Genomic DNA, 27,460 nt, shown 5'->3' with positions numbered 1-27,460 from the left:
AAAGCAATTTTAAAAAAGGGTAAATTGCTGAGTAATTTTGAGTGAACTAAACTCTCACGATTATTTTTAAGAATCACTTCTTATGGGTCTAATTTCTGGCTCTGAGAGGCATAAACGAATAAATAGCTTTTTCTAAAATATAAAATAAATAATTAAAAATTAAAATAAATGCTTTTATATATGAGACACGTCGTGCATGACTTTTAAATCAATTTTTAGCTTTAAAACATGTAAAGAAATTCCATTGTGAGTTTTGAAAAATTTATATATAAAACACTATAAAATTCCTTAATGATTGTTGCTTTTTATAATATTTATGCCAACCACTAAGGCGCACGTCACCTGATCAATCACGTGATCGCATGATCTTGATCTTATTTCTTGGTGGTTAAGAGGTTTTCTGGTCCAAAAGTTTAAAAAAAAATATATATATAATCGATTTTTTTTTTAGTTGCAAATTTTGATGCCTTATACTATGTGTTCAAAAGCAAACAGTGCGCTGGCGTTGTCATTGCAGGGATGCCAACTTGCTCCGGACAGCAAATATATATTTTAAAGTGGTGGCTTATCAAATGTGATCCTTGGTTTAATAAATTCAATTTAGTAGATTTTCATCCACCACTATTTCTAAATAATTCGTAGGCTTAAATAATTCACCACTTTATAGTAATTATGCCATGTTATACCAGTTTAAAAAGCAAGCACAAATAGTCAAACATTTTCAAAATTTACTTTGCAGTTCTTTACCGTTTTTTAAATTATTTTGGCGTGTCCGGAGCAGTTGGCATCTCTGTCATTGCATGAGTTGCTATGGTGACTGCAGCTGATTATTAATTTTTAGAATTCTTTTTTATATACAAATCAAATGATTTTGATACACTTGCAGCAGCACAGCACTATGTTTTTGAGATTTACATTGACCACCATTGAATTTTCTCCAAGCTTTTTTCAGGTGTCTTAGTCTTTCTAAGTGTCTTCCTACTTTCACATTTCAATTATAATATCTTAATCTTTTATGAGGACATCCAAATTGTGCGTACACATTAATTTTTGGACGTGACCGCAAAGCCTGCAAAGGGTGTGAGTCTTGTTCCTTCGCTTACCAAAATTTTACGCATCTTTCGGTATGTGGGTATATTTCGCTTTTTTATGTTGGCGGAACCGTTTTGTAAGGAAATTTTTTGATTTAGTTGAAAAACGCGATTATCGGATCTGCCGTTCCGCGTCGTCAATGGGGCTCACGGATGACGCAGCAAGCTATCAGGCCTATACTGCCGTGTAATTAACACGTTGAGCGCCGCGTCAGCCACCGGTGTCTGGCACTGAAATTACATTTAGGCCGCGTCAACCACCGGTGGCTGACAGTGAAATTACATTTAGGCTGCGTCAACCACCGGTGGCTGACACTGAAATTACATTTAGGCTGCGTCTGCCACCTCTTGCTGACACTGACCTTTCACGTAAAAAACAGCTGGCTGACAGCGTATAACATGAAATAGAATTATAAAATTTACCCTCTTTTATGGAATTGCAGAAAATTTATTCAAAATTTACTTAACTCCTTCTCGCTCCCGTGATATTGACGGACTGGAGTGTTCAGTAGTAACCCACCAATAAGAATAAAGCTAATTCATTTCGTTTGCCCGGAAAACATTTTATTTCTAATTTTACACACCTGATGGCAGTACCAGGATATTTTTAAGGTAATTGTAGATAGTTAGTTTATTTTAAACTAGATGCAGTATTAATCAAATACGTAATACAAATACAAAAGCCAAAAAAAGTAGGCACTTTTATGACCGTTTTCTTAAAAATTAACCGATAGTTAAAATTGCCAATTATTTGGTTACGGTGATCTTCGACGGTTTCATGGGGATTTCCAGCATGATGGAGGCCATGGGTATTGGAATTGGCAACACCTGTAATGCTGCATGAGATATTTTTTCCAACAAGTTTAACAGTTAAATTATCGAACAAATTGTCGAATGTTAATTTTTTTTTTCATTCAGGTGTCAGTCACCCATATGATTTATAAATAGAGATTTATAAATATATTTTAGCGACTTATAAATATTTCGACATAGAAAAAATTTTAAATGTAAACTGAAAGGGGACGAAATGTATATAAATTATTCTTTCATTCCGCTGAAACAAATAATGTTAAAAATAAGGCTTTAATCAGACCTATAGACCAGAAAACTACATTAAGAGGCTATTATTTAAAAATTAATAATTGTTCGATTAAAAAGTCCCAAAATTTTTATTGCTTATTGCTTTTAATCGCTTATTTAGCTTCCAGTTATATTAGAATAAAACTTAAATTCCACCATTTTGCTTGGTTACCATTGCAGCTTCATCTAATTTTTTTTAATTACTACTTGAATTTTGCTACTAAAGAAAAAGAATTCGTTTAAAGTGATTACTAAGTGAAAATGGAGAAGCCACTTCTTAATATTGCTTTAAAATTTTAAATAGTTATTTCGTTTTCATTAATTTTATAAAAACAACACCATTTTACATAAAACTTATTATCAAAGTAAATATTACTCATCAGAAAGTAAATATAAAATTTTGACAGCTTAAATATTATAAAATAATAACGCAATCTATATATCATAACATATTGTTTAATAAGGTAAAACTATTCGATTAATTAATAGTATAATATAAGAACATTACTTTTATTACCTAATCAAAACCTTTATTCACTTCAAAATTAAATAAGTAGCAAATAACAGTCGACATGCTTCAAGCGCTTCAAATACAGGCGCTCATTTTCAAGACATGTCACGCGTGAATGAGAAAAAACAAAACTTAATATAAAAACAAAACAAACTTAAAGTTGTCAATGAAAAATGGAAAGATTAAGGCGAAAAATAAACTAGAAAAAGCACAGTTGCCGAGAAAGAAAAAGGTGAAAAGCAGAACAAGAAAAAACACTGTAGTCGAGAAGGGCAAATCAGAGTAAAATATATTTCCATGCGTTATAAAGAGGCGGTGAGAAACTAACAAAGGAATTAACAATCATCTGAATAAAGCAAGATAAACTGATGTGACTGGGCTTTTATTTATTTAACACTACTTTTAGCTTGAACCATTAATTTTGGATATTAATCAAAATTAAATACATAATTGAAGCAGTTAATAATACTAAGAAGAGAAGGTTAATAAATATTTTCAAACAAGGTATAAATATTTTTTGTAAATTCTAGATCATTTAAATAAAAATACCAAAAAATCTCCGTCCAATATCTGTCCGATAACAATATATCTACAAAAATAGTTTTATGATATACAGAGAAATGTTTTTCAAAACTAGGAACAATTAATATAATTAAAAAAATTAAATTTTGTTTTTTATTATACAGGTTTGCAAATCTATTTATTAGCTATTTTTTTAAATAATAATTTCCATAAATTTAGAAGGGAATTTTTATTCGTCAGGCATAGATTTAGTTTGACATGGTTGTGATAAAGGGAATGTCAAAAATATTTTTTAATGTAACAATGTAATAAATTAAGCATTTTAAAATATGCAAGAGTGGATGATTAGAACTTTAAGAACCAAAATCTGATGTTCTGGAAGAATACGGTTGACTGTCTTGTACTCTGAAATAACAAAACATATAAATTGCTTCAAAAAAAAGTGAGAGAGACTTTTAAATATTAAAACATTTCTATCCGAAGGAAACTTCATTTTATTCGTATTCCTTTTGTAACAATGTTTAAAACATGGTGTATCTGAATGTTTTAACGAACAGTTTTGCAGAACTTAGACTAAAATATTACATATTTATTTAATTTTTACAGAGCACAGTTTTTGCCCAAACAACTCGACAGCTTCCTGAGTGGCTATCAGTCTTAAGAACATTCGCCAATTTGAGATATGGAGCTTTTTTGTATGTGACATGGTTCATGGGATTTGGCATTGGATTGGTTTTCACTTTTCTGTTTTGGCATTTACAAGACCTAGGAGGCACGCCAACTCTGTTTGGCGTGGCTTCTGTCATCAATCACATCTCAGAGATATTCGCTTATTTCTTCAGTTTCAAATTCATTCGACAAATAGGACACACAAAGGTAAGGCTGTGAAATGTTTCCAATTGTTATTAGATTAAGCGTTTATTAGTTTTGCAACTGGGTTCTTGCACGTCAGGAAGAAGATACCAACACACGTGACCCATGACGTCAGCGCCAGCTGATTGTTTATAAGCAAAATGGCGTGTTTAAGTTCAGCTAATTTTCTCCTCACAAGTTAGAATGTTAATTAACGCAAAGTTAATTAAATACAGTGCCGTATCGCACATCTAATTTGCTGAAATAGAACTCTTACTCATCTATTTCTATTACTTAGCTTAGATTCATTATTTGCTTATGTTTTTCCTTGTAACCATGATATATTTTTGCTTTGCGTACCTGGCAACTTCGATGCATATTTAGATTGCGTAAGCTCCACATGGCTTCGTGCCCCTCTGTGTACTCAGAAATATATAGTGAAAAGATCAAACTCTTTGTGCAAGAATATAGAATGCGCCATTTAAGAGAATTGATACTTTACGGGCTTGGCTTACTCGAAATAGAATGGAAAGAACAGCTTCTAACCTAAACAAATGTCACGTTTCAGCATCCAATTAGGATCGAGATACCCACACTACGTCACTTGCAAGTATGCCATTGCAGAAATGTTTAATATCTGATCGATAAAAACTGAAACTAATTTAAAAAATTAAGTATTGTAGATTTCAAATATTGTATTGCAATTTTGAACTTTCAGATTCATTTTATTCTAAATGATACAAAAAAAAAGATTATTTAATTTAATAGATTTTTTCCCTTTCCTATTATTCATGTGAGACCCAGAGTAAATTACTCAATGGAATAGTTTTGTATTCTGTTCATCCTCCTGAGACTTAAGTTACTTACTCAATAGAATAGTTTTGCTTCTTTATTTATCGTCCATACACTCAACATAAATTATTCAGTAGAATAGTTTATTTTCCCTATTTATCCTTCTAAGACCCAATATCTAATTTTATCACTTAAAAAATACTTTATCAGATGTTTTTCTATTCATATATTTTTAAAAAACAATTGTCTATTTGAAATATAATTGGTTTTACTCTGATCAAATATTTTAATTACAATGAAAAATTGTAAGAAAACGTAGAAGTAGTAACTTTTAAGACAGATAAATAAAAATTTTATTATTTGAGTCTGGTGTCAAAAATTCGCAGCAATCTTCTGTTAAGACACTGCATATATTTTTAAATTGTCGGATAAATAAAAACTATAATAATAAAAAATCAAAAGCAATAGAATATTGTAACCAAGAGATTGAACATAGATGTTCAATTCGCTACTCTCAGTTAGAGTACGCCACTTTTATTAAAGTTATGTGTTACCAAAAGGTTAGTATGAAATCGATTACCATTGTAAAATTTTATACTTACAGATTAGTGTAAAACTGATTACCATAGTAAAATTTTATACTGACTGGTTAGTATAAAATTTATTACAATTATAAAACGCTAATCATAACCATTTTTAATTATTTCATTCTTAGGTTTTGTGTATAGGTCTTATTGGAAATATAGGCAGGTTTCTATACATCTCTTGGTTGAAGAACCCTTGGTGGGTTTTACCCTTTGAATTTATACAAGGTGAGTGAATTACCCTTTAATATGAATAAAATTAATGAGTTAAATTTTTTAAAGCAATTTTTAATCAATTGTTTCCAATGTTATAATTGTTATTACTGTCGTTCAGTTCAGCTCCATTGTGTAAGTTATTCATAAAAATTACGCTACTGGAATAAAGTTTCCTTCATCATTTTTAAACTTTAATGTTTGAATGAAAAAAACTTTATTCCAGTAGCTTAATTTTTATGAATAACTTACGCAATGGAGCTGAACTGAACGACAGTAGTAACAATTATAACATTGGTAACAATTATAACAATTATAACAGTGCTTATTGGGAATAATTTTCAAAAAAAAATGTACAATGTGAAATGAAAAAAAAAGGATAAAAGTTATCTAAGTCGATATCTGCTTGAGAGTAGATTTAATCAAATTATTATTGATTACAATAATTCATTACTTTATAATCAAGATTAGATGAAATCATTATTACTTGAAATCAAAGTTACAATTATAATAAGATTAGATATAATAATTTGTAACTAAAGTTCCGATTGTTATCATAATTTGTAATCATAAATTACTATTACCGGTAAGCATGGTTTAATAAACTGCTGTTTGTAGAAAATGCAACACCATGAAGGAATCATCAGAATCAAATGAAATTCGCAGCAAATGTCAATTATAGGATATTATGCAAATTAATAAAGTTTCAGAGCCATCGCGCGTGCGTGGCGCGCGCAGCGCCCTCTGAATTGATGCTGAAAGCGTATAAATAAAGTGCTGTAGCGGGACGTTGAAAATAGTCTATGATTATTTGTTAGTGGCAAACGTTTAGTGAGACCTGAGTATGCCTCCACGACGGAAGAATAAGAAATTCAAGCAACTTACGGAGTTTGAACGAGGGAGGATAATCGGCCTTCGAGAAGGAGGATTTTCCTATCGCGCAATAGCAGCTCGTATGCAGCGGAACAGTTCCACAGTGATGCGAGTTTGGAAGCAGTGGACCGACGAGCACCGAACAACTCGAAAAACAGGCACTGGACGACAGAAGGTGACGTCAGAGCGCGATGATCGACACCTGCTCCGCATGGCGGTGAATGATCGCACAGCTTCCTCCAGGCAGCTGGCAGCACATTGGTCTACTGCTACAGGTGTACAATTGTCGGCTTCGTCAATTCGTCGTCGTCTGCTGCGCCGTGGATTGCGTGCAAGGGTGCCATTATACAGGATTCCCCTCACGGCGGATCATCGACGGCTGCGTCGGCAGTGGGCTCTTGAGCACAGAGACTGGCGAGCTGATTGGCACCAAGTTGTCTTTTCAGATGAATCACGCTTCAATTTGTGGACCCATGATGGCCGTGTTCGTGTTAGACGTTATGCCGGTCAACGCTGCCTTCCTGAGTGTATTATTGAACGACATAGTGGTCGAACACCCGGAGTTATGGTCTGGGGTGCGATTTCGTATCATGGACGATCCAATTTGATACGAATTGAGGGTAATCTCAATAGCAACAGATACGTCCGTGAAGTGCTACAGCCCGAAGTCGTTCCTTTCCTTCAAGGCATCCCTGGAGCTATCTTTCAGCAGGATAATGCACGCCCACATGTTGCGCGGACTGTTAGAGACTTCTGTTCAGCACAACGCATGCAACTTCTTCCTTGGCCTGCTTATTCGCCGGATATGTCGCCTATTGAGCACGTGTGGGATATGGTTGGTCGGCGTCTCACTCGTGATCCGCGTCCTGCAGTTTCCAAAGACGAACTTTGGTTGCGCATACAAGCGATATGGAATTCTCTTCCTCAAGCAGATATTCAACATCTGTTTGACTCCATGCCACGTCGTATAGCAGCACTTATTGCAGCGCGTGGTGGCTGCACCAAATACTGATTTCGGACGCTTAATTTGTTTCTTTTGTTTTGAAAATTTCATCATTTATTTGTATCAGTACAAGTCGTTTCTGCATTAAATTTCATTTGATTCTGATGATTCTTTCATGGTGTTGCATTTTCTACAAACATCAGTTTATAAATTGTAATTGCGATAGCATTTATAAAATATGAGTGCTTGTTATTACGATAAAAATTGGTTAGTTATTATGATTACTTGTCATCATGATTACGAGTATTGGATTACTTGTAATCAGTCATATTTTTCCTATCTCACCAAAAAAATCTATCCATCCTTTTTATCAGACCTTATCCGCCTTGTACAAGAAAACTCAACTTTTTAGTTTAGATCAAGTCCTTAGCAATTTAGGTGATTTGTTAATCATTATAAAACTCTAGTAAAATACATTTTTTTTAAAAAATCTGAGTCACAAAAATACAGGAATATTTTTTCTCTTACTTATAATTCTTGAGCTAATATATTAACAATATAAACCTACACTTTATCCTCTATGTTATAAATATTCAATCTTTAGAAATATTGACTCTTCTTTAACTAATTATTTGAATCAACGTTTACCCTCTAGAACCCATCAACCTCATAAAAATAGTGTTTCAAATTTAAGGACAATTACATAATATTTTCATTCTTTTACGAGTTACTTAAATTATTATTAACATCGACAGTCTATTATGCATATTATAATAGCCAATGATGATATAAAAGATCTTAATTGTTAAGATAAAGACTTCCTGTCAAATCACATAATTTGAAGAGTTACAGCAAAAGCGAATGGTTTCCGATAATGCCTTTATTCCCTGCAGAGAATTCAGACGATCTCTTAGATCAGTGGTAGTCATGGCAACCGCACCGGTCACAGATGTAGTTAATATGTATAGACTTCTCAAATATTCATTTACTATCTTTTATTTATTTTTTGATGGCGCAGGTGTGTATTATTTCTTGGCGTTTTTAGAGTTACGCAGGATCACTTTATTCTTCTTTTTGTTACTTATTTCCGTTCGCAAACAGAACTACAAATTGAAAATTTTATGTCACCAAGAAGATTTAGGGAGAATATTAAGTATTCTTTGATTTTTTTAAGCTGAAATTTTTGGTCGCGTAAGGAAAAAATACACACGTTTTATGAATAAGTTATCATTTACGATTTCGCGAGTTACTATGTTGCTAAAAAATCCAAAAATTAATGTTTTGCCATTTCTATTTTAACCTTTGCCTTTTTTTTTTAGCTTGGTTTAAAGTGTAGCGTTTGTATTAAAAAAATTACAAGCTACACAAAAATAGAATTTTATTTATTACTTAACAAGTCACCTGGATATCGTATTCGCAAGCTCTCCAGTTTCAGTTTTTACTCTTATGTATATAATTTTTGAGCCACGTTTTGATTGATGCCCAATCATTAAGCAGTTGGATGAGTGTTGGCAAATTAGGATGCATTACTCACGTGTTTTGATTAAAGCTTTCTCTCAGGTCCATCAAAAAGTGCTTTCTGTGAGGTCCGCAAGGCACCACAAAAGTACATTGTATTGTTGTAATTTATTTATAAACTACTGATGCTCTCAAATCAGTAACAAAACATACACGAAAAGTGCAATGAAAAAAAGAAATTATTTATTTTCTAGAAATTTTTTTTATTTTTATTTTTACAACAAGACGTCTGTTTTTTTCTGGGTAAGGATAAGTTTGAGGATTTTCGAGTGATAGTTTTTTGACTTTCTTCTGTTTCCCCGAGAATATTAAATTTAATTCGCCATATGATTTCGAATGATCGCTTAACTTTGGCGTAGTATAACCGATTCTTTCTTTTGTATTATACTCCAAAGTCAATTAACTTAGAAAGTCCTGCTATTTCGTATTGATTGGTTATATGTGTGTAACATTACTTTTTCTTTCGTCAGTTCGAAAGATTTAATTTCGAGAATTGCGTGTTTAAAATTTTTTTGGTTATCTATCTATCTATGATCGATCTATTGATTTATCGATTTATTTATTTTTACGGTTGCACAGTTAAAACCTGGATAATTTTCTTTTATTGATTTAACTTCATACCTATAAAAGAAATTCTTAAAAAGAACTATAATTTCAAGAATTAGAATTATATTGACTCTTTAATACAGTGATTTAAATAAAAATTATACCTCATGTTTATTATTGATGCAGTATAAGTATACTTATACTGCATCCAGTTGAAGTTACAACAATATTAATATAATAAATATTTTTCTTTATCGTTTACAAATTAACGCTCATTTCTAAACCGTTAAAAGAAACAAAATGAGGAACTAATTAATTTTAAATACTAAGCACTGTAATTTAAATTACAAAAAAGATAATTTATATTTGGGTATCTTACTTAAAATTTCCAACCTAGCATTTCTAAGACCCGCATGAATAAACGCAATTAATTTTCTTTGTTTTTGTTTGTTCAGCAGCGAAAACGCTACAGATAATTAGAACGTGATCAATTAGGTTAGTCTTAATAGTGGTGTGTTTACCCAGTTGTAAACATTCCTTTCTAATCATCTAATATTTTTTTGTTCAGTTATCTTAACAAATTATACTAAAAATTATTATTATGCATAAAAAATAAGAACTTCATATATATATTTTTACTTTAACTTGTTCAAATACCAATCGGAAATTGAAAGGTTGTCTGAATAATAAACATAATTAGCAAGTTGTGAGAGAAACAGTATTTTTGGCACTAAGTTTTCATTGCATTTCAAGCACTAAACACTTTAAATTTTTGAAAAAATTTGAAAATCTTCATAGAAAAAGATAATAAAAAGGTACTAAAAGATTATAAAAGGGTACGATTCACGTGTAAGTTTTATTAAATGCAAAAATAAGGTTTAAAAATATATATTCTGAAGTAGAGAATCAAAATAATACCGCATTGCTTTGTATAAAATTCAATTATTTTTAATCTTACAAAGACAAAATGTAAATCGGGTATATTATTTTTAAGGTATCAATAGGAAAAGGTTGTAAAACAATTTTCTAGAAAACAAGAATAAAATTTGAAAGTAATGCGTGTTAAGCATCGCTTTTATTGGTTGTTATATCCTCTTTGTAAAGTTCCAATACACTATGCGAACGAGGCTGAGTCTCTTAACTGTTTCGGTTTGATTGTTTATGTTTGCCTCATAAGTAAGGCGATCTCCGAAGCAAGAAAAGAGGTTTAATCGGTTCTATGAGGGAACAAGCTCGTGTACATTTGAGAAAGAGAAAGCCTCTCAGCACACTTCAGAACCAATCTTTGTTTAAATTAAGAGCTAAGATGAGGACATTTTATGAGGAACATATCTACGTTTTGACTTTGCGCTGAGTTAACAATTAATTTAACGACGTCATAAAATTAAAATTTGACTGGTTGTCCATTACTAGTTTCACTAAAAAAATTATTTTACCTTTTTCGGTACTACTGCCACCTATTGGCGGCGGCCACTATACGTTTAGTGGGTTTCCACTCCCTATTGACACTATCCATGAAACATTCTCTAGTTACTACCACCACTTCACCTAAAATCGAGATTCAAATCATTCTATCCCTTGAGTCATGGTGGCTCAAGAGAAAGAACATTCGCCTCCCTATATGATGGCCCAGGTTCCAGACCCAGCAATGGTTGGTCGATGTGAATCCGTTCCAGACTCGTACCGACCAAAGTGCAAACGTAAAATATCCTCAGTGGTAAACGGATGATGGCTTAGAGACCCCTTAGTTTATGTGGGAGGTTTTCGTGGTTTTCCTCTCCACGTAACGCAAATGAGGGTTAATTACATAAAAAAGTTCTCCACGAAGGTGAATTTCTCCCAATACTAGATCCAGTAGCTTCTTTGTCTACTGGAATGGGTTCAAAATTACAAGGCAACGGAGTTGAACATTGATAATCATAAACTGAATAATCATAAACTGATTGAACTGTTACTCGCACTTCGAACTGGGCGAGCGGGGCGGGGTTAAGCTAGTTGTCGATAATCATAAACTCAGAATTGAGTCGACTGTTCAACGCCAGTTATAAAAAAAAATCGAGAATCAAGGAAATTATAGGATTCATATCTTATTACATAAAATATCTAATATCTTCTTACTATAAAAAGTTTTAGTGAAACTTAACTACACCCTCAAGTGTGCGTATGAAAGCTTGATCCCGAATTAACTTGAATTGACACACATTTTTCACCTAATTCGAGTAGGTACTGCAAAGAATTCTTATAGTTTTTAGTTATATAGTCTTTATTCTTTCGTGCTTAAAATTTTCGGCTGCTCTAATCGTTCTCGTATGTAATTAGTAACTCTCAAAAGCGTGCGTTGATTACATATGTTCTACCAATAATATACAGATAAGCTAGGTGTAAACATTTTCGAAATGTTTTTTTAAACATGTTAAATACTGCTCCAGTCACCGATGAATTTCGCGGTAGAATGAAAAGTTAAATGTCAATCTCGCTCGAGATTTCTATTAATTCCGCAAAACTCGTTTTAGCTGCTTAGGCTACCGTACAGTAACAACCACTCCGGTTTAAAGCTTTTCGTAACACAAATCGTCGCTTTGAAACTAAACCGTAGTAACTCACAAAAAAATCGAAAAATGAGATATTTAGGTCATTTTGTGTAAAAACAATCACCCTTTTAGAGAAACAACGTGTTATCTTCATAGTTTCATAAAATTAATTTAGATAGCAGATAAATCGTTATCGCATTGGCGCGATTCGCCATCTTGGTTTTAGGGAATAGTGTAGCAGCGTGCCAGTTGCAACAAAACCTTGGAGGAGATAACGTCGCTTTGAAATTAAACCGTGTTAACTCAAAAAAGCAAGTTTTTCAGAAGAGCAATTGTTTTCCTACACTGTTGTATGTCAAAATTTGAAATGAAATATGTAATATTCGGGAGGATATTTTGAAGAACATCGTTGTATTTTGAAATAACTCTCCACTTTTAATAAATGTTTTAGAGAAAAGTGTTAGAACTCAAAGTACCTTAATTTATTTCGAAATTACCGCAAAATTAGAAATGCTACAAGAATTAGGCCTTGTTCATTGAAAAATGTTAAGAAACAGGGTTTTTTTAATGTAAACTATTTTGCAATAGTCGCCATAACTTCGAGTCAACCTGCGGTGGAAGTTCCCGAAAAGTTAGAAATCGCTCTCCTGAGAAACTTGCTTTTTTGAGTTACCACGGTTTAGTTTCAAAGCGACGAAATGTATAATGACGGCCAGCTTTTCCGTGCAAAAAGGGTTAAAATGGTACCAGCTTTCAGAACAGGAAGAGATAGTTGAGGGTGATGATTTTTCGTAATGCTATACAGCATAGTAATGCACATATGCATCAGTTTCTATAATTTTGCTTTAAAAAAGATATATTAGACTTTAAAGTTTGATTATCTTATAAGATTACTTATGTCATATTTTACTTCATGACTTAAGCGTCTTGCTCTCATAATTTTCATGCTTCCTAGCAGTAATGCTGCATATGTAATGTCATCATCATCATAGTTGGCCAGACAGCCCAATGTGAGCCAATGCCTTCCATATGTAATGAATATGGAATGTTGAAACTTTAATTTTTGCGATATACCATCTGAAAATATATATGTTTCACGATATATCACAATATTTCTCCAATTTCAATAATTGACATTATTTCGAATAGATCAATTTGAGTTCATTTTCGTAACTAAAATTTATCAACGCCCACGATAATATCGTATGAGATAATATAAAGGTTTCGTTAAACTCTCGACATTATCATTTTCGATATTATTGTGGATAATTATCGAGATATCATTGTTAGTGATAGTTACCGTAAGACATGATGTTCTGGGTGGTATATTATTATAGTAATGCTAAAAAAAATCGATATTCCACGATACAATAATACTCTTTGATTTAAGTAATTAAACGGATTCAGAAAATATTATTTTGCACCATCAACTACATACACCGAAGAGTCATTACATTATGACTACCCTGCAAATAACATGTAGGACCACCTTTAGCCCTCAAAACTGCTAGCAGCCGCCGTGGCATTGATTCCACAAGGTGCTGATAGGTAGTCTGAGGTATCTGGTACCAAGCACTCACCAACTGGTCCTGCAATTCCCTCACATTGCGAGGGGGTGGCGTGGCAGCACGAGTTTGGTTTTCCAAGTAGGACCACAAATGCTCTATTGGACTAAGGTCAGGTGAATTTGGGGGTCAAGACATGACTTGAAAGTCACTGGAATGTTCCTCGACGATTCGAGCCTTATGACATGGTGCATTATCCTGTTGGTAAACCCCATCCCCTGCAGCAAAAACTGTTGCCATGAATGGGTGAACCTGGTCTGCAACTATGTTCAAGTAGCTTACAGACGTCAGGGATTGTTCTATGAATATTATGGATCCAAATGTGCCCCATGAAAACATTGTTCCAGGGCGAGAAATCATGAAAACCTGGGCGAGCCCATTGTTATAGATGGAGGGTGGTCATAATGCAATGACTCTTCGGTGTATAGTTTGCTAATACTACTTTAATAATTGAAATGTTGGTGCAAAAAATATAAATAAATTAAATAATCTAATTAAATAAGTCCCGGACTGGCCAGAAGAGTGACTTTTAGGTAATTTTAAATGTATTTCTTTTTGGAAAATTGTAAAAAAAATAATAAATTGTATATACATGAGAAAAATTATTTCTCAAGATTGTGAGAAATAACTTTACATCTCAAACCAATCTTGTGATATTTTATTTGGACGTGATATTGTTGAGTTTTTGGAGACTCACTCAAATACATAAAGAAATAAGTTTATTGTTGTTTTATATATATATTAAAAAAATACAAAACAATTTATTTAAAAAAACTGAAATGAATGAACTGATTTTCGTACTCTAAATGCGAGCTATGCACGCAAAGATTTCATTTTGTTATAAAAGAAAAGAATATTATCCTTTGTAGATTTCTTCCCTTTTTTTTTAAATCAAAATATTGCTTTAAGCGCAAAAAGAAAAAGAAAATCAGTTAGGATTCACAAGAAAAGCGAAAAAAGGAATATTTTTCATCTTTCGGTATTTCTGTGTTTCTGACATTCCATTAATATAGTTAACTGAAGAAAAAGATGCAACATTCGTTTAAACAAAAGTAATTCTTTTTTATAGTCTAACAGAAAAATAAGGATTTTCAATTATGTCTGCAAATTGTTTTTGAAGCGCAATTTCCTCCAACCTGTATATTTAGAAAAAGTATTTTCGAATTTCCTAAAATACTAATGTAATTAGTGTTTATTGCTAATATAGTATTTTTAAAATTAATATTTGTTTATACTTTATTTGTTTATAATTCTTAATAAAATGGTTAAAGTTGGAGCAATAATAATCTAGATATTCCTCTGATAACGTCTTTTTTCGGATTTTTGTTCTGTGCGCATTCTTGCTGGTTAATAAACGTAATTTTCCCCCGTTTCTTCCAAGTGTTTCTTTTCTACAACAAACTTTAAAATATTTCAGTTCACTTGCTAAGATTAGAAAATAATAATCAAACCATGTTACTAAATATAAATGAAATTAATCTAATATGTTCACTGGTATAGATATGTATAATATAACAAATGCACTTTGTGAATCAAATCGGAGATAAGCACACGAAACGGAATATTTCGTTTTGGTAAAAAAAAAAAAAATCATTCACCAAAGCTGCTAAGTTTATGATTTACATAACATTACCATTGTTTTTTTTTTTTTAATTTGTTTCAAAAATACGATTGTAAAGATTAAAAGGTATGCCTTATAAAGTTATAGATATTGATAAAAAGATGTGTTCGATGTTTAAATTTTCATTTTCTTTTCGTGACATTCTATATTATTTAGACAGTCCTTACATGTTGGTAGTTTCTCTTGATTCATTTTTCTTTTCATTCATTCTAAAGAATAAGTTGTATACATTACAACCTTTAATTTTGTTAGGTATCACACATGCAGCAGTGTGGGCTGCATGCTGCTCTTACATTACTCAGGCTACACCTGCTAACCTGAGATCATCAGCTCAGGGAGTGCTGCAAGGACTCCATCATGGCTTGGGCAGAGGATGCGGTGCTGTTATCGGTGGAATATTTGTCAATTACTTCGGTAAGGAATTATTACTTTCAATTTAAGATTACAGGAAATAAAACGACTGTGCCTAACTTCATAATATTTTTATAAAATTAGATAAACTGTGGTTATTTTAGGACCTTGAGATAATTCTTTCTTTTTTATAAAAAATAATTAATTAAATAAAGAAAATAAATAGTTATTTCTTTTCTTTCTTCAAAAAAAGAAACGAAATCATAAAAATTAAAAAGCACCCGAAAAAACCAATAGTCAGACAAAGCAATCAGGGTTGTTAAAACTCGACAATTTCGAACCAAATTGTCGACCAACATTTTCATTTTTACACCAAATTGTGGGGCAAGGTGGTCCATGTAGGCTTACTAAATAGTAATATCATAATCAGTATACAGGGTGTCTCAGTTAAGTGTTTCAGAACTTCTAAGAGGGGTAGGGGGCATCCTGACGATTCGAAATCATATAGCAATGTGGGGTCGGAAATGCTTTCCTAAAGCAGTGACGTACATAGAAGCACCATAAAGAAAAGAGACCGTTAATTGAAAAATCGCCATAATAATACATTGAAAAAATTATATGGCCTCCTCGGTCACCCGACCTATCATGTCTTGATTTCTGGAGTCATATGAAAACACGGTTTATGACAACCTGTTGTTAATGCTGGTTGCAAGAATCGCAGTAGCTGCCTGCGAGATATGCCTGGAGTATAGCAGAATGTTCGAATGTCCATGCGCCGGAGATGTGAGGTGTACATTGTAGCCGGTGGCAGAAACTTCGAACACTTACTTTGGCCCATGAACCATATAATTTTTTCAATGTATTATTATAGCGATTTTTCACTTACGGTCTCTTTTCTTTATGGTGCTTCTGTCTACGTCACCGCTTCAGGAAAGCATTTCCGACCCCACATTGCTATATGATTTCGAGTCGTCAGGATGCCCCCTACCCCTCTTAGAAGTTCTGAAACGCTTAACTGAGACACCCTGTATAAAAAAATACATGTGATTGCACTTGAAAGTAATTACTTTTAATCACTTTGCTTTCGGGACCAGATTGTGAACCAAGGAAATAATGTACTTTAAAATTTAACAAATATGATATTCAGCTTAAGAAATACGTGTAATTACATGCTAAAGTAATTACTTTTTGTTCTTCGTATGGAATATTCACAATATTCTATGAGATAATAAATGACAAAGCCATTTATGCAATAAATTTCAATTGATTTTATTAAAATCTTATGAAATTTTATTAAATGTTTTATTTTGTTAAGATTTTATTAAAATACCCAATAACAAACACTTCACTTTAGCAACATTGAGTTTAACAATGAAAAGAACGAATTTATGTCTGTGGCGTTTGACTTTTAATGGCTAATATACCAATGGATACCTGCAAGCGAACTCATGATGACTAAAGCATGGCTTTTATGTCACGATTCAGCAGCCAATCAGGTTCGACAAACACACGTGACGTCACTTGCAGGTAACTAATCCGAAAATTGATTCACCCTGATAATAAACCATGCCTAATACGTGTAACTTTAACTGGCCACTCAAAACCATGCCACATCAGCCTTCTTCTTCTCGAGTTGCAGGTACTAAATTAAGGAGAATTACTGATTTTGTAAATTGCATTTAGCAATAGTGGTGAACAAAAATAATAATTCAAGCTAAGCACTTTTCCCTCTCATAGACAAAATTCAATTTTGGTTTGCAAAAACCAAATTCAAATATTTTGTTCAAAGATATTTTTATATGGCAGACCTGTTTACCTAAGCGATGGTAGAAATGTAAAAATATTTATTTTTAATGGTATCATTCAATTAATGATTAACACGTTGAATACCACGCTAATTTTTCAAGGCTTGCCCGTCTGGCCAAACGGTAAATAACTACAAACTAGATTTGCAAATATTAGACAGACTTTTCTAGTTTTTTTAGAAGGTTTAGCATGACATACCTGAAAAACGTGGTGTGAATTATATAAGCCTACGAATTGTTTAGAAATAGTGGTGGATAAAAATCTACTAAATTGAATTTATTAAACCAAGAATCACAATTAATAAACTACCACTTGTAAAGATTCATTCGCTGTCCGGAGGAAGTTGGCACCTCTGTGTATATAAATAAAATTATTTTTGCGTGTTCTATATTGCATTAATTTCTTCAAACCATTTTAATAACGATAATAATATAAAACAATTAAAAAATTAATTGAATTATGTATTTCTAATAATCTTGGATTCCTCAGTCACCGGTGACCCCCATGGCATTCAACGTGTTAAAGTGTAGAATAGGGTGCCCCTTCGATTAATAGTCTATGTAATTTGGAGCTTTTACTGTATATAAAATCTAATATTTTAGAAAATCTCGTTTTTAAGTAATTTTTGTTGTACTCTGCAAGAACATCAAAATTGCCAAAATAAGATGAGCACCAAATTATAAATATTTTTCTCATCTTTCAAGCGTACTTTTAGGCTGCAAAAATAGAATTGAATCATAATGTATTTTCAAAATAAATTGTACGATATCTATTAAATATTTTTTTATTGATTCATGCATTTTATTTGAATCAAAAATACATCGTTAATAAAGATTTGATAATTACGACTTTAAAAAATTGTGTGTTAATCTTTACAAATATTACAGATAAGTTGTCAAATACAACCGAAAAAAACATAATACTACCCTTCTTTCTAGAAATTTTTTTATGAACCTTTCTTATTTTTAATAAGTTATTTTTAGTTGTTTCATGTTTATTAAAACCTTTCTTTTTTTTAATCTCCAGGTACTCAAGTAACTTTCCGAGGATACGGGTTTGCAAGTTTAATAGTTCTCATATTGTTTGTGTTTATTAACTACTATAGAAAAGACAAGGGATTCGCCTCATTTCAAGTAAGACGAATGCAATTTAAAATTACTAATGCAGGGAAATAATATTAAAACTTTATAAAAACGTCACATATTTAGTTTTACTGACTGAGATCTATACAAGAATGCAATTTTTGTACGATATTTCATTGAAAAAAAATTATTTTCATACATAATACAGTGTAACATTATAGTGCAAATAAACATTGAATAATATTTTTGAACTACGAAACTGTTGAACTACATTTGAATTGAATGCAAACTTAGACCAAAATAGACACTCGTTGAAATTCGAATATGGATTTTACTGAAGAGGTTCATATTACTCATCAAACAAGTACTCATTTACCTTTTAGAAAATACTGCAAAGATTTTCAATTTTTTTTTCTTTCGCCCTGCTTGACATTTTGACGTAAGTCATTTATTCTGAACTTTTTAGTCGTCGATGTTTCATTAACTTTCATGTCAATTTTTGAACGAAAAATAAATAAAATAGTAAAAGTGAAAACATGCACTTTTAGCAAGAGGAGGGAAGCAAAGAAAAGTCCATAGAAATCGGTTCAGTATTATATGCGAAAAGGTTCTGACATCAAAGTCAGTTGTTTTAACATAGGCTGAAAAAAAATATTTGACACACCCAAAGAAAATGCACTGCATTTCAAAATATTATACTATAACTCTAAAGTGAGAATAAATATATGGTCGAATTAGTTACAAAACAAATTATATTAATATCAATTTTGGAAGATACAATTTCGAATTTTTTCAATACTGTTGTAATGATTTGAAATAGCAAATTTCTTATTACCTCTTAGTCCATCACTGTGCTTGAAATGCAAACGTTTCAGTTTTTGAGTCATAACGGCATTACTTTTGTAGTCTGTCACTAACTGCTTGCTAAAGTTTAATGATATGCCAGCAAAATGAATTTAGTTTAAGTATGATTAAGCATAACTTCAGTGACAAATCACATTGTCAATTTTAAAAATCCATAGAGAAGGTTAAGAAGCACACATTCAGTGTTAAAAATATTTTATTTATTTACCTTTTTTTTGTTTTGTTTCCAACTACCTGTTTTTGCCCTCTTTAAAACTCAGTGATCACAACCAATATGTAATTTTACTGCGAATCAATGCGGTTGTGGTCCTCGTTAAACTGTTCTACCGTAAAGTGCTCGACTTCGCGTACAGGGCATCCGGCTACCAAAGCAGGTTGTTGTTGTTGTTAATTTACGTCGCACTAGAGCTGCACAATGGGCTATTGGCGACGGTCTGGGAAACATCCCGGAGGATGATCCGAAGACATGCCATCACAATTTTGATCCTCTGCGGAGGGGATGGCACCCCCGCTTCGGTAGCCTGACGACCTGCGCGCGAAGTCGAGCACTTTACGGTAGCACAGTTTAACGAGGACCAATACCGCACACCCTCGGTCCCTAAGCAGACTGATCCAAGTGGTCACCCACCCGCACACTGACCGCAGCCAGTGATGCTTGACTTCGGTGATCTGCTGGGAACCGTGTCTTAACGATCAGTCCACTGCGGGACACAACCATTATGTAATTTTATTGCGAGTCAATGCGATATTGGTCCTAGTTAAACTATTCTACCGTAAAGTGCTCGACTTCGCGTGCAGGTCGTCGGGCTACCGAAGCGGGGGTGCCATCCCCTCTGCAGAGGATCAAAATTGTGATGGCATGTCTTCGGATCATCCTCAGGGATATTTCCCAGACAGTCGCCAATAGCCCATTGTGCAGCTCTAGTGCAACGTAAATGAACTACAACTACTGAGAGTCAAATAATTTAGTCAACATCTTAAGAGACGCCGACCAGGTGGCCGAATGGTTAGCATGCCTGACTGCGGAGCCGATGGTTGCGGGTTCGAATCTCACTCAGGGCGTGGATGTTTCTTTCTCTGTGTTCTATGTCCCTTCTTCTGTGTGATTGTGTGAATGTAACACGCCTTATAAACGGGTTTGTGGTTATATGACGTGGGAGACGCTACTCCACCGCCGTGGCATAGCCATAGGTGCTCACTGGGTAACGAGAAGAGAGGAATTTTGGCATCTCTGAGGCCAATGGGAAATAGACCCAAGTGACCGCCATTAACTAGAAAAAAACATCTTAAGAGACTATCCTTTTCCAAAAGAAAAAGGGCCCGTGGTAGTCCAGTGATAGAGAATCGGACTTCGGTCCAGAGGGGCAGGGGTTCAATCCTCGACTTCTTTAAGAACCAACAAGTACATGCAATATACATTCTCGCAAAATCTGTGGAATTGTAAGTCCTGTGGTCGATCGCTGAACAGTACCACGGGTACAATGATCTGTAGAAAATTTCCTTCCCCTTTAGAGCTATGTCTAAATTGTGATGGCATGTCTCCGGATCACACTCAGGGATGTTTCCCAGACCGTCGCTAATATCCCAATGTGCAGCATTAGTGCGACGTAAATGAAATACCTACCAAAAGAGAAGGACAATTTAACGAACACATTGGGGCCTCCCTAGCCTCACCCGTCGCTCCGTAGACAGCAGGTAGCGGATTCAAATCCCGCCGTAACCCTGGATTTATACACACGACGTCTTTCTTTAACGTTTCCTATGTCTTCCTTAACTTGACTAGGGCTTATAATCAGTACTTTGCAATAAGCATTCAAACTTGCATATTTATATATAACAATAACTAAACGAACACTAGGTTCATTAATACTTAAAAGAATTGCTCAGATTCAATATCCCCTCACAAGCAGATACTTTGAGCCTTACTTTCTCCCATTGAATTAGTTGGTAGCTTGTTTCTAGCTATAAGTTGTTGTTGTTGTAGTTCATTTACATCGCATTAGAGCTGCACAATGGGCTATTGGCGACTGTCTGGGAAGCATCCCTGAGGATGATTCGAAGGCATGCTATCACAATTTACATCCTCTGCAGAGGAGATGGCACTCCCGCTTCTGTAGCCCGATGACCTGCACGCGAAGTCGAGCACTTTACGGTAGAACAGTTTAACGAGGACCAATACCGCACACCCTCGGTCCCTACGCAGGCTGGTCCAAGTGGTCACCCACCCGCACACTGACCGCAGCCAGTGATGCTTGACTTCGGTGATCTGCTGGGAACCGTGTCTTAACGATCAGTCCACTGCGGGACTGGAGAAGCTATGAATGCTGTTTATCTAAAAGAGTGTTCAGCTCTAAATGATTTTAACTGCACTGTTAAAAATTACTGGAAAGTCGGTTGCCTAATGACCTAAATGGCCTGGCATTTAAATACATGATAAATTAAAATAATCCTAGTTATACTGAAACACTCTTGAATGGTAGGCATTCGGAAATATTAAGATTATTCAGATACTTCTTAGGATGAACAGTGTGGCCTTCTTTTGCAGCTTTGAACTTTTATTTTAAAAAATAAAGGTCCCGAACTGCAAAAGAGAAGGTCATATTGTTCATCAATGGCTGTCAATATTTATGCTAAATTTATTCCAGTTCTACGACTAAACAGTTGTATGATATTCGCTTGTAAGTGATGCATTTGTTTAGTGGTTTTGAGACACGAACCTACAACCTTCTCTATTGAAATCACAGATTATGACAACTAAACCCAATTCAGTTTTGCCACTAGCTTTAACAATTATTCGCAACCAACAAAATCAGCAAGATGGAGTGCTCAATATAAAGAAGGGCGCGATCTGTCCAGTTTAAAAGGTATATGGCACACAAATTATAGAAAGGTATGATAAAGAAAAAAGTGATGGATGCATCCTGGGTTACTAGAAGAATTTAGCCCTATTGCACTCTTAGAACGTTAGGAGAAAGAACTATACATTTCTCGATAATATTAAGTCTCTTAAAACTTCAATTGTAAGACAAAATTAACAGTTGGCCTTTAATTAGTAAAGCGGAGAGTAATTCCGACTTTGACTGAAATCCATTCTTGTAACATTAATCAGCAGATGCAGCGCTTCTTCTGTGTATGTTTAAAAAATGTGAGGTTTTTTTTAATTTGATAATGTCTTTCATAAGTTTTAATCTTGTTTTCATTACAAAAATTTAGGAAATTATATTCTAATTTTAGGATGACCAGGAACCGGACACTGTTGTAGAAGAAACTGCACATTTAGCACCACATGGTGTTCCATCTAACCCAATGGCCAGGTCTCTTTCAAAACAAAACATTGGAGGTCCTAGAGCTGGGACGAATAACAACGAAGGCGGCTATGGAACTGCTAGTCCGAATCGGAACGCCACAACAGGTGGATACTTGGGAGTTCCTGGTGGAGGAGATAATGGTGGAGGTAGAAATATTCCCTAATTTTATTCTTTAGATATAAAAAAAATCTGGTCTTTCCCTGCTTACACAGGGCTGAAAGCCTATGCATATCAAGACGGAAAAGAGCGAAAACTAGAACGAAAAACATTTCATTCTAACATTTTTTCCCGAGAAAACAAAATTTTATTAACTACCAAGATTTTTTTATAATTATAGCATATACAGTCGAACTTCCATTTAACGAACTTCCATTTTACGAATTTTTTCGAGCAACCAAGAACATTTTGGAAATTTCTTCGACAAATAGCGAAGTGAATTTTCTATTTAACGAACTTTTCATTGAGATCCATTTTTCCTATTTTCCAAAATATTTCTTAACATTTCAAACCTGTTAGCGCATTTTATGGGGAAATGATCTTGAATTAATTTTCGAAGCCACTGCTTTACGAAATGTATTACTGTTTTCTCTAAACATTATCTTAGAGAAAGCAGTTAATTCCCTTTTTGTTTGCATTTCAAATGAAAAACTCAGTTCAAATTTTCGAATTTTACCCGTAGCAATTAAACTTAAGAACGCATGTGGTAATGTATGGTTAAAATTACTTTTATAATAAATGCAACTACTCTGAAGAGCCAAAAAAACTGGTACAGGCATGAGTATGCAAATAAAGGGGTATGGAGCCAATCAAAGTACACCGCTGAGATCGGCAACGCGTATACAAGACAACGAGTGTCTAGCACAGTTCTTAGATCGGTTACTGCTACTACAATGCCAGGTTATACAGATTTAAATGAGTTTGAATGTGGTGTTATAGTCGGAGCACGGGAGATGGGACATAGCATCTCCGAGATAGCAATGAAATTTGGATTTTCACGTACGACCATTTCACGAGTATATCGTGAGTATCGGAAATCCGGTAAGATCCCCAGACATGAACATTATTGAACATATTTGGGATGCCTTGCAACGTGATGTTCAGAAGATATCCCCACCCCCTCTTACTCCCACTGGTTTATGGACAGCCCTGCAGGATTCATGGTGTCAATTATCTTCAGTACTACTTCACACATTGATCCAATCCATGCCACATCGTGTTGCGGCTCTTCTGCGTGCTCGCGGGGGCCCTAAACGATATTAGGCAGGTATACCAGTTTTTTTGGCTCTTCAGTGTATAATTTAGTACATAAATTGAACCTTTTTTTAGTTGAAAATGGATGTAGCATGGATAGTGTAACACTGGATAATGTTTTGCTTTCTTGCTTTAATGTTTTGCTATTCTTGCTTTCCATGCAGATTTCGTTAATGGTTAAGGTTTATAAAATAAATAGCAAATACTAGTTTACAAGATAAAAGTGTATTAATGGCTATTTTAATTATGTCTAGTGTTTATGAATTTAAAACCTGGTTTGTGGTGCTTAAGTACTTTAAAAGGTGTTTTTCCATTTAACGAATTTTCCATATAACGAACTTATTATCGGGATTTAGTGACTTCGTTAAATAGAGGTCCGACTGCATATAAAACTGCTTATTTTCAGTTTAATTGTGTATACTGTTAAATAGCAGGGGAAAAAAAGAATAGATTTCTCCATCCGAAAACTAATTATAATTGAAATGGTTTAACTACCAGTTTTTCTTCTTTCCCGTCTCGCTTTCACCTCTATTCTTACACCTAACCTTTGGTAATCTAGATTAACATATACGTCACGGGAATTACGAGAATCTGAAATTGGACTGTTTTCTCGACAAGAAAATGTTTCAAATTCTTTTCAAAAATTAAGTTGCAACTTACAGAAAAAAATATTCATTTAGTTAAAAAAAAAAAAAAAAAACTTTTTCAATTGGAGCATATTTTCCGATACAGTATATAAAAAATTCAGGCGTTAATGGGTTTTATAAATTGTTTTGGACCAGTGCTCCCCAATCTTCTTATCGGCACTGACCGGTCAACGTTTGATTATTTTACCACGGCCCACTGAAGGGGAAGTCGATTGTTTATATTTTAGATTGTTTTGATTTAATAATTTTAAATGTGCATTTAAAGTAACATAAAATTACATGCGAGCTATTGGGTGTGGCTTTAGGGGACGTTTCTCAGCACTTGGTTAACCTCTCGCCGATGGAAAAACGGACACATTTGAGAGAAATACAGCTTAGTAAATAAAATGGGAATAATTTAATGAAATTAATGTACCTTGGGCCGCATGATACCATTTGATCCTTGACTGGTACCGGTCTGCAGCCCGGGGGTTGGATACCACTGTTTTAGAGTATTTAGAGGGGTAGTTGGCGAGGTCAACTCTTTAACTGATAGCCCATTCTTATCATTTCCATGATTGAGAATTGTGATATAGTAAGTAAGATTAGCAAATCATGTGATTATATTAATCAATAATTTAAAAAAGCGATTATTTTATGCGATCATGTTAAGTGATATTTTATTAAGCAATAAGTTTGAATTTGTTGAAGAGCCTGAACTGGTTATAAAAAAGTAAATAACAGTGTTGAAATTCATTTCAAGTTAACATCTAGGTGCTATAACACGGTCGTAACACAACATTAAAAAAAAACGCTAATTTATAAATCTCTAAGAATTCCTGACCCTCGTCTACTTCTTAAAAATCTGCTTATCACCTAACCGGAAAATATAGCGTTAGCTTTCACAAAAAATCGGACAACTCAATTCTTCAATTTTCGGCCAAGTAATGATTTATTTAATACCGGGGCAGAAAATGTTCAAATGTATAACACAAATGCATAATTTGTGTCCATCATTCGTAACTTTTGTACCTTTACAATACAATATACACAGTTAAAATACAATATACACAGTCGCACATAGAGCCAAAACAACGGAGATCATGATACAAAGAGAAAGATTGTACAGTGGCATGACTATCTTGAAGAAGACGATAAAGATCGAAAATTTACATGTTTCTGGAAGATTATAAAGATCGTACATTGGCACGATTCTTTTAAATTTTCAGCCGCTACACAGTGATCTGATTTTTGAAACGAATTTTTTTCTTGACTATAATTCTAATGATAGAATTTCAGAATTAGGATATAATGTCAACTTTTTTTCCAGGCTATTCAGTGGAAGGGCAGAATTATACTTCTGACTTCAACATGAATAAAACTCCTCTGGTAAATCCCGTAGAATCTGGAGGTGCACTGACAAGAAGAGCTTTGGCGGCGGTGTTTAATCCAAAGGGAATTTTGGCTCAAGCAGCCAGTCCTGAGGGCTGCTATCCATATGAATTCATAAGAAGGGACTTCCAGGTAACCTATACAATTGTGTATAGTTAAGTAGAACATAATTAACACAGATTGTAGGAATCTAAATTCACCAATTCATTTCGCTTCGTTTTTATAAATCGGCCTTTAAGCCAAGAATCACCTCTGGAACATTTAAACAAGTTTTAACTATTTAGCAAGCTCCATTTTTGGATTTAATGGGATATTTTAAATGACCAACCTAAATTTAATGAATACCTAAACATATGCAAATCATTTTTTTTCTTCTAAATCTTTAAGATGCTTTAAATTTCATATCCTAAAAATCTACCATTTATTTTTTCTTAGGCTTACGACGAAGTCCAAACTTTTACACAAAAGCCGAATGATGAAGATGGAGCCAAATACGATGTACTGGTGGGCCCAGCACCCAAGACAAAGCTCTACAGTCCTCAGCCTGAAAACCATAACGAGATCGCCTACGATTGGTAGCTTAATTTCTTTTTCATGACGCCGCCTCTTAAGGAGTGTGATATTTTAGAAAAACAGAACTGACATACAAGGACTGATTACAAGTGAAAACGCGTTTGTAACCATTATCCTACTTGGCATAATTAATAGCTTATAATTGATGGAATCGTGGGTGGGTTGTCATAAAACGGAATCACTTGTTCGACACACGGCAGTAGTGGTGGAAGCAGAAGAGCGTAACCAACCGTTGAAGAGGGTATAATATGTAAACTATATATAAACAAAGGCTGCTGAGCAGAAAGCCACAAGTCGAGCAAGTCATAACGCCACTCCTGTCGTATTCTCTAGACAGTTGAAAAAACTAATATTGAAACATGTTACTAAAAACTATTGAAATTACCGCAGAATTTGGTTGCTCAGTTAAAAAAAAATGCTCACATTAAAATGTATAAAATAAGAAATATCAGGTACATCCAACTGATTAAAAACACCCTTATGACAACCTCTATCTTTACAAACCAAAAAATATAAGTTTTCATAAATCCCAATTAATATTCAAGGTCTCTATGTATGGTTATAAGTTTATAGAGTTTAAAAGTATAGGTATCAAATGTGTATTTGTTTTGAATTAAATTTAAACTAAGCACTGTATTGTACAGGATTTAAAAAAAAACTAAACAAAAAGTACCTGATTATATAAAAATTAATTATATACTTGAAATTTGTTAATAGAAATTTTAATTTAACAAATATTTTTCTATTTTTGTAAAAAAAAAGTTATTGAAATTCAGCAAGTTGTACATAATTAATTAGTCAAGGATTTTGTTCATGCAAGGTACAAAATTATACAACAGGTACAATATTAGTATACTAATATTTCGTTAGATGTTGCCAGACACTTTGGATGATAAGTTATTGCCAAAAACTGTGGTAGCTCTACTCTGGTAATGTCAGGAAATAAATGAAATAATTATAAAAAA

General features: G+C 33.6%; 2 protein-coding genes across 5 annotated transcripts in view; one reads left to right on the top strand and one right to left on the bottom strand.

The window, feature by feature from the left end:
• The window catches only part of LOC107437484 (uncharacterized), a 104,733-nt gene extending 85,068 nt beyond the window's left edge, over positions 1-19,665 (bottom strand). For 2 of the 4 annotated variants that reach the window (XM_087164380.1, XM_087164379.1), the window contains exon 1: positions 19,317-19,448. The gene's annotated coding sequence lies outside the window, so the exon portion shown is untranslated. Of the gene's footprint in view, positions 1-19,316 lie in introns of all 4 variants that reach the window. The other 2 variants (XM_043046922.3, XM_071185386.2) reach the window with 2 other exon arrangements.
• jef (major facilitator superfamily domain-containing protein 6 jef) overlaps positions 1-27,460 on the top strand; it is a 47,724-nt gene extending 20,264 nt beyond the window's left edge. The window contains exons 4-10 of the mRNA XM_016049504.4: positions 3,811-4,080; positions 5,564-5,660; positions 15,495-15,656; positions 18,426-18,532; positions 22,580-22,799; positions 25,861-26,054; positions 26,358-27,460. Of these exons, the coding sequence (XP_015904990.2) occupies positions 3,811-4,080; positions 5,564-5,660; positions 15,495-15,656; positions 18,426-18,532; positions 22,580-22,799; positions 25,861-26,054; positions 26,358-26,501 (1,194 nt within the window). The 3' untranslated portion in view covers positions 26,502-27,460. The remainder of the gene's footprint in view (positions 1-3,810; positions 4,081-5,563; positions 5,661-15,494; positions 15,657-18,425; positions 18,533-22,579; positions 22,800-25,860; positions 26,055-26,357) is intronic.

Source organism: Parasteatoda tepidariorum, chromosome 5 (assembly GCF_982258835.1).
Source record: "Parasteatoda tepidariorum strain Cologne lab strain chromosome 5, Ptep-v5.0, whole genome shotgun sequence".
In the NCBI taxonomy this organism is placed as follows: domain Eukaryota; kingdom Metazoa; phylum Arthropoda; class Arachnida; order Araneae; family Theridiidae; genus Parasteatoda; species Parasteatoda tepidariorum.
This window is presented reverse-complemented; position numbering and strand designations above follow the sequence as displayed.